The following is an 8,761-nucleotide window of genomic DNA, read 5'->3' as shown; positions in this document are numbered from 1 at the left end:
TTGAATTTGGAGTCAGTCTTCAAAAGTGGGCTCCAAATGAACTATGAACCGATTCAATAAAGATTAAAATTCAAATTTTTATCAAACTTAATAATTAATTTTAACTACAGATTTTATAGGTTCCACAACTTTTCAATATCGTATTTCATTAATTTTTATCAAACCCTATTAAAAATCTAATTTTGATCTTCACCAAACAGGAATATGTATTAAAATTGATGATGTCCAAGACTCATGATATATATGTATATACATACATATGTATATATATACATATGTATGTATATGTATGCATGTATATATTATTGTAGAATATTAGACAAAGTAGAGACTGTATGATTAATCAATTGCATTTTCTTTCAATAGTATGATGTGGATCTCGGGAGCTTATCCACAATTAAGTGACTAATTGTTCTCATGAATTTGTTTAAATTTCTATTCTATATTTTCCTCTGTGAGTTCATTTATCTCAGACCGAGTAATAGAGGTTTCAAAATGAATTAGTCGAAAATATCTAGTTGATGAATAAAATGGAGGAAAGTTAGTTGACCTCATCAATTAAAACAACAAATTCATTTGAGATTAAAAGATCACTAATTTACTAATGCAACTTGATGACAATATTAAGATTTTGGATTCCATCTTAAACGATCAACCTTGTTAAGAGAAGTAATCCAAAACTTTATAAATTGGTATAAATTTTCAATCGGATCGAATCGCTCGTTAGAGATTAATGAACCCTAACATCATGTTAAGACTTAGGATTCTATCTTAAAAGGTCAACATTGTTAAGATGAGTAGTCCAAAACCTTATAAGTTGATATATGCTTCCATCTTTGTTCAATGTGGAATTTTATCCCTTAACAGACAAGAACTTGAATTTATGTATACTAGGTGAGAATATAGAGGATTTCGAGTCCCGGTAATAAATAGTTCGTAAATTAATTATCTTACGAACTAGAATACTAAAAATCAAAACTCGTATTCCTATAATAATACACAAGAACAAAAAGAGTTGCCAAATAAAGCTCTTTCGATTTGGACAAATGAAGCAAAGCCATAATATAGAACAAACAAATTCAATTCGCGACTTTACTTAAAAAACAGAACACATGACAGCACGCGAATGGATATAATTATTGATTAACACTCAACATGTTTGTCATCGAGAATGTCTTGAAAGAAACAGAAAGGAAAAAAATGATTACTTTCACTTAATTCCTTGAAGGTCTTTTAGAGCTTCCTGCTCCATTTTGATCAATTAGGCATACAAAATGATGTTTTAAAGTGCATTTCTACAACCGATCAAATGGAGAAAAATGTCCGTCTAGCTTTGAACAGGTAAATGGAAATAAATAGAGCGAGTCAAACACATGCAAATCACGTGTGGAAAACGAGCTTGATGCCGAATCTTGTTAACCTGGATGTCAGTTCTTAGCATGATTGTGCAAGAGAAATGTACCTAGGGATCATACTTGCAGAGGTTCTCGAATCCCATGTATTCATGTCGCTCAATCTTTCCAATCATGTTTGAAATCCCGACTCCACCTGATTAAGCGAAAAATGGCAAATGAAATAGAAAGCGAAAATAAGTAATAGACTAGAAGCTTGTTACCAAAACAAGTATAAGTTTGGCCATGCAAGGAATTTATCACGGCCTGTTGAATACAAAAGCAAAATCCCCAAGCATCGATAATATTAATCATCAAGTTAAACCACCGTCTAAAACCTTAAGAACGTGTTTGACACACAATATTGTATAGAACTGAACAATATAATAAACAAATTCTTCATGTGTTAGGATCTTGAATAAAATAAATGAATAAATTTGATCTGCTCGTGAGGGAAAGTGAGATGGTTCAACATTATGTGACGACGGATAATGGAAACACTCACCTAGAGAAATTGCACTGATAAAGATTGTGGATGCCAAAATAAAGATGATTATGGATGCTCTTCCCATCAGAAGTATAGCCTTTCTCACAACATGTTGCCCAATAAAAGCAGCAACAGTTGCAACAGCAACCAAGTAAAGCGCTGTCATACAAATGCCGAATAATAATCAATTAAAAAGAAAATTACTTACTTTTGGTCAAACCAATATAAGATCAACAGATTATGGAGACAAAATTGTCTGAGTTGGATGTACACTTACCATAAGGAACTGGAAACCGTTTCAAGAGGTAATATTCTACGACTGACATTGATGAGGAGAACATCATGGCAAAGGTGGCCGTGGCACTTGAAACCTGAAATGAAGTCACCAGGTTTCTTAAAAACGTAAAAGGTAAAGTGTATTAGGGCTTGTTTTCTCCACTTCTCGTAAGAAACCGAATAAAGGCAAAGAAAGAATCAAAACTTTTGAAGATCCTTTCCATGATTGAGTAAATATTGAATGGTATGTCAAGATTCAATTCTAGCTTTGTTCAATGGAAATGAATAAAAATGGCAAATTGTTCTGGGACTAAATTGTTAATCAGTCACTCAATACGACAGTTAAGTAAATTTTTTTTGCTTATTTATTTAGATCGAGAAGTTGATCATGTCTACTCTGCTTGCTATTTATTTATCTATAAGGATCAACCGATCATTCCTCTCTTTTTTCTTTTTTTGCTTATTTAACCTAACTAATTCATTTCAATGAATGTTAAGGCAAAGTGCAAAGAGATAAAATCAGGTCCGAAGTAAACTATCTCACCCTTAGCATTTCATTTTGGCGGAAGCTTAAAAAGTTTACTTAGAAGTAAATAATTTCTTAAAAATAAATAAATTTTTATTTGTTAAAGTTGGAAATAAGTTTGGAAAGTAATGCAAGCGTTACTTTCACAACAAATAACTTTCAAAAGTTGATTAAAAGTAACTTTTACTTTCTTTTTAAGCTTAGCCAAAAATGCTCACAGCTCACTAAAAAGAAAATGCTCACAGGCCTTTCTCATGTAAATCACTTAATTGATTACTCAAAGAACAGGTAATAAGATCACAACCTTTTGTATCAACTTATACAAAGAAAAAGTCAGCTTAGTAGCATTCTAGGAAGGGCTAAAACTCACCTGAGGAGGGATTCCTAACTCCAAAAAGAGTGGACCCATTATAAATCCACCTCCTAGTCCAAGAAGGCCACCTACCAAACCAGCCACTACGCCGAAGAAGCAATAGGTAATTAGTTGATGCACTTGCAAGTTGGCTCCATAGTCACCCTTGGATGAAATTTTTCTCCATCCCTTGTAAAGGCTAATTGCTTCATAACCAGATACTCCAAGAGAGACGGGGACCTGTAGAAACATGAAAGGGAATTGGCAAGGATAAGCTAAAATCTTTCACCTCTTTCAAGGTCAGTATGTTTGTCCAAAAATACTACAGCTTTTCGGGGGATACACCCTTGGTTACTGATCTTTTAGCGAAATTTCAAGTTGGCTTTATTTTTTCTCTAGTTGTTCAAGGAACTTAAACCTCGTTACAATTTGGTTGGTATGTCCATGTTCTTTAGTCTCACTAACAGAGAAGGTGATGTGGAAGTCTAGCTATTTTCGAACTAAGCTATCAACTAAAATGCCATGTCGGCTTAGTCAAACTAATATACATGGACGGAATTATCAACTAGTAACAAATGTTTTCAGCGAGCTACTTTAAATAAAGAATGATTTTATTGACAAGCTTGGAACATAATGAAATTTAAGGACCAATATGAAATTTCACTAAAAGATCAGAGATCACTATTGTCGTTAGCCAGCCCATACTATTAGTCATAACACCAAGCCTCGGGTATAAGTTTTATCCCAAGTTTGATGAAAATACGTACAAAATAAGCATACATACCTGCAGCAAGTTCACCACCCAGTATAATGTCGTACAAGTAGTCATATAGTTCTGTTTCAAAACAAGGCCCATCAATTCGTTAGTACAAGTTCAAGACACTCCAACAGAAGCTTTTTCAGAGAACATAATATCAAAAGAAAAGTAGCAAATGAAAAGAAACCTTAGTGATCTGCAGCACAAGAAATGCAATCCAAACGAAAACAAGAAGCCCAAATTCCTTCCAACAAACATTCTCAAGAATAGAGACCTGTGAATGCGATAATTAGAATTATCTCAGAGAATTTAGAATTGGACATTAGCATCCAATATAAATTATACCTCGGGTTCGGCCAAGTCTTTGGCCACCTTTTCCGTACCATTGCTGGGGCCGCCAGGAAGAAGCTTGTATTCTTCTTCTTCTGTATCATTGCCTAATGCAAAAGGAAGGGCGCATACTTTAATTTAAAGAGAAAAAAAGGACAAAAAGAGATTTTTATTTTTATTTTTTGTTTAAAAAAAGCCAGTCCTTTGGGGCAGAATGAAGATTCTGTAAATCGACTCACTTTTTACCTTCAACCTCTTGGCAGCCTCCTAAAGACAGAAAAATGATTGGTGATAAGCATGAACCAAAAAAAAAAAAAAAAAGGACCAGCAGTTTCAAGATTATGGAAAAGGATGCCAGAAATATATAATATTGCATGTTATTCATGTTAGCCAAAATATTGCAGATTAAAATAATTTTATTAATTACAGTAAGAACATAAGTAATAAAATTGCAGGACATAATTAAAGAGCGAATGAACTTTCAACCGAGGCCCGTGTAAACACAGTCTCCTTAAAACAGATTCGACCCCCTTACCGTAGGTGTTCGATGTTTAGTTTAAGCGTCTGTTTTCCAGAATACAAAGAAAAACCAGTGGAGTTTGAGCACTGCAGATACTATTCCAGCGAACTAACTTAGTATATGAACACTGTCACCAGGACTTTGACATAAAGTAAAAATTATGTATCGAAACAAAAGACAAAATTTTATGTAGATAAGAGAGATTTTTGTGTGCCTACAAGAAAAGAAGATGACTGAATAAATAGGATGTAAAGAAGAATTAACAAGCTAGGAGTTATGCCATTAACCCAACTGTTAATCTCTACAGACATAATCATATGAGTTTCAGGACTTAAGAAAATTTGGAAGGTTTTTATTTGGAAAAATAATAAAAGTCACGCCTGTAAACAAATTCAAGGTCCGAAGCCGATTTTGGTCTGTGATTTGAACCTCCCTGAGCGCGCCTGTGGAGAGACTATTTTGGCTGTGATCTTCTAAAATAAACAATCGGGTCCCACTCAAAATTTATGTCAAAGTCATCCCTTCAATTCATTTTTTTCCAACAATTCTTTTCACTCTTTAAGTATATATAAATTCCCCGATGGATTCATGTTAGAAATATGACATAAAACATCGTCCTAGCATATGATACCACAATGAGACTATGTTTGGCTAACCTTAAAAAAGTAAAAGTTACTTATAAGTAACCTTTTTTGTTCCCAAACATGTTTGAATATGTTGCTTCTTTTTTCAGTTAAAAGAAGTTAACTATTTTGAAGGTAACTCTTACTTTACTTTAAAATATATAACTAACAATCAAAATATTATTTATTTGCAAGGGACTTATAAGTAAACCTTTCAGTATTAGACAAACATGCTTTAAATTTATGACACGCTGATGGAATTTTCTTGTATACATTTTTCATCAGCCACATGCCACCAAAATGCATTAGACCATTGAAGTTTACGACTACCTTTTTCATGATAGTTTCTTTCTTCCATGTCTCGACACCTCTCATAAAGGCTTTGGTTGATGTGCCTGTAACCAGCATATAAAGTAAAAAAATTGCACAAAATCAGGAGTTGTAGTAAACAAACTGCAATGTGATCACTCATTACCTATGAAGAGAATGATTAAAAGAACAGTAACCATCCAATCGGCAAATATCACATTGAAAGCAACTCCAATACTAATGCCTAGCATAAGCATGGGTTGGATGAGTACAGCCAAGTCGTAGTCAATAATAGGCATGTCAAGTGTGGGATGCCTGAGCTTAAGATTGTAGTAAACAGTTGATACGGAAGCTCCCATAATCATACCTGACAAATTAGAAACAGCATTTATGTAACTCCTTTTAAGCACAAAGAAATTTAAGTAAATAAAGAGAATTATAGAGTTTGTAAATAGTGTATAAAAATTTATATAATTAAGTAATTTTGCCATCTATATACTATCTCTAATAGAACTTTTTTTCTTTTGTTTCTAATAAATATAAGTCCGTACAACTATTAGACAGTGAATATTGCACTTATCATCGAGTGACAATGCTTCGGCCCCAACCGGANTCTAATAAATATAAGTCCGTACAACTATTAGACAGTGAATATTGCACTTATCATCGAGTGACAATGCTTCGGCCCCAACCGGAAAATTCGGACCCAGTACACTAATAGATATGGAACCCATTTTCATTTTATACAAACGAAACCCCAAATCACCGTTACAGAGAGGAAAAGAAAGAAAAAAGAAGAAAATGGAAAGAAAAAAGAAAGAAGAAGAAAAAGAAGGGAAAACCTAGCACTGCTGTCCATCTCCACCCCATCGGCGACGATACTAGATTTATAGAAAGCAAAAATAGGAGAGAAGAAAAGGAAAAGTAAAGGAAAAGAGGGAAAAAAGAAAGAAAGAGAAGCAAAAACAACAAAGTGTCTGATAAAAATTTGGAGGATCTGACACATATCTCATATTCATAACCATGTTGTGACGTGTCGTATCCGACAAGGGTACTCCGATTATTTCGAAGAGTCCGAGCATCAGAGCACAGAACTACAAGGTAACACAGTAATTGCCTTGTCAAATGTGAATCAGTTCAATCAACAAAGAACTCAGTAATTACACTCAACATATGAGACCAAGAATATCGATATGTTCCAGGTTAGAAGTTATATCAATATGCTCATCTCTCACATTTTGATATAGCAGTTGCTGATTTTGGATCGAATCCAATAATCAAGGTGAGCATAGGAACGAATATGCCGCCGCCACCAACGCCACCTACACTCCCAAAGGCTGCTCCACAAAATCCAATAATGCTCCCAACGATAATTTTCCATCCAAATTCCAGATCCTGTACATGACATCCCAAATTAACATACATAAAAATCTTCCATCTCACATATATATATATATATATATATATATATATATATAGCTCAAGTAAAATTTGTCCCATACTACTCTTGGAGTCAGATGTAGAGGCTTGATACTACAGGGTATGGAATTACTTAAAAAAGATTCTTAAATATATTCTTTCCATTTGTACATCTACATAATTCATTGCCATATACATATGCTCCATGAAAAATTATACTGTATAAAGTGTACAATCACACAAACACATGCTTAGCATAAATGTTTGGAAACATATACAACTTTTTTTTTTAAAATTATTGTGAATAAATATTAAACTCATCAATACTGATGAAATCTTAAGTTAATTGGTTTTATCTACTGTGATCCATGATGAATTAATTGAAATTTGTCTATTGTGAAGCTGAACATTAAATGTGCTTTCATAGCAACCCAACAGCCACCAACCATATCATTTAATGCTACACAAAAACACATTTCATCATGTAAAAATCGAAAGGTAAAAAATAAAAAAAATTGAACATTGAGTCAGATTGGACCAAAGCTGAAAACTCAAAATTCAAACAACAGAAACTGAATCAACGATTGTGATTTACCGGCCAAACATGCTGGTAGCCTGATTCATTTGCTTGCCATAAGAAATTCGTTAAAGCTTTAAATAATTGTGAATCTGAAGTTGAATCATTGGATGAAGGTTCTGTCTTTAAGCTTCTTTCGGCAGAAACAAAAATTGAAGCCAACAAAAAGCTCCATATAATTGTAAACAATGGCCTAAAAGCCCTCCACCTTTCTTGATTCCACGCCATTCAAAATCCAAAGATTTCCACTTTTTGGTTCCCAAGAAAGCTTATTTAAGACAGTTTTGAGCTCTGGTTTCAAAAGGGTTTCTTTCTTTATGCGTATAATTCTGGATATTTTTGCAACAAGAAAACAAATGTATAGGTGGGAATTGTTTTCTTTGAGGGTCAATGGAGAAATGAAAGGCAAGAAATCTGTGGATCAGAGAGGATGAGGACGAAAATGGGAAAACAAAATTGAAGCAAACTAAAATAAAAAAATTAATTGAATGACTCAAAGCGAAGTGAATGATGGCTTAATTGGATAAAAATAGACAAGCAAATTGGAGGTTACCTGCAAGCATAAATGACAAGAGCGTAGAGGGGTAATGACAACTAACTGACAGAGGTATGCTTGGATGAATCACGCTTGGATTCCTGGGGGCCAACCTTTTTTATTCATGGACATGTGAGTTCTTGCTTCGGCTCACTTCGAGTTAATTATCCCAGGGGTCACTGAACTCATTTTTCAATCTTCGATTACTCACTAAAATTTAAAATGTTAAATTTTGACAACTAAATTTATCAAAAAGTTGGATGCTACTCACTATCTTAACATTCATTTCTATTCTTTGATGGAATTAGTAACGTGACTAATGAAATATACACGTGGCATCTCGTCAAGTCATTAACAAATGATTACGTCTTCGATTACTTATCAAACTTTGAAAAAATGTATTTACTTGCTCAATAACTTTGAAAAACCTTCGATTACTCACGAAACTTTGAAAAACGTCTTCCATTACTCACCGAACTTTAAGGTAGTCGAATTTTGGCCATTAAATTTATGAAATTGATGTCGACCTTTTGTTCGTTTAGTGGCTAAAAGTGATTGTACTACATATTTTTTAACGAACAATAGGTCAATGTCATTTTTAAAAAGTTCAGTGGCCAAAATTTGATCACCTCAAAGTCCAATGAACAATCAAAAACGTT

General features: G+C 33.6%; 1 protein-coding gene across 1 annotated transcript; it reads right to left on the bottom strand.

The window, feature by feature from the left end:
* Positions 1-1,118: 1,118 nt before the first annotated feature.
* On the bottom strand, positions 1,119-8,201 carry LOC111376209 (sulfite exporter TauE/SafE family protein 3-like). Its single transcript, XM_022999157.1, has 12 exons — positions 7,586-8,201; positions 6,807-6,966; positions 5,738-5,938; positions 5,593-5,657; positions 4,359-4,386; positions 4,135-4,226; positions 3,977-4,063; positions 3,817-3,867; positions 3,051-3,272; positions 2,156-2,249; positions 1,897-2,037; positions 1,119-1,548 (listed from the first exon to the last, which is right to left on the bottom strand). Exons 1-12 carry the CDS (start codon positions 7,793-7,795, stop codon positions 1,463-1,465), a joined length of 1,437 nt encoding a protein of 478 aa, XP_022854925.1. The 5' UTR covers positions 7,796-8,201; the 3' UTR covers positions 1,119-1,462.
* Positions 8,202-8,761: the final 560 nt, after the last annotated feature.

Source organism: Olea europaea, unplaced genomic scaffold, assembly GCF_002742605.1.
Source record: "Olea europaea var. sylvestris unplaced genomic scaffold, O_europaea_v1 scaffold1471, whole genome shotgun sequence".
In the NCBI taxonomy this organism is placed as follows: domain Eukaryota; kingdom Viridiplantae; phylum Streptophyta; class Magnoliopsida; order Lamiales; family Oleaceae; genus Olea; species Olea europaea.
Note: the sequence above shows the minus strand (reverse complement) of the source record. Positions and strands in the feature narration are given on the sequence as shown.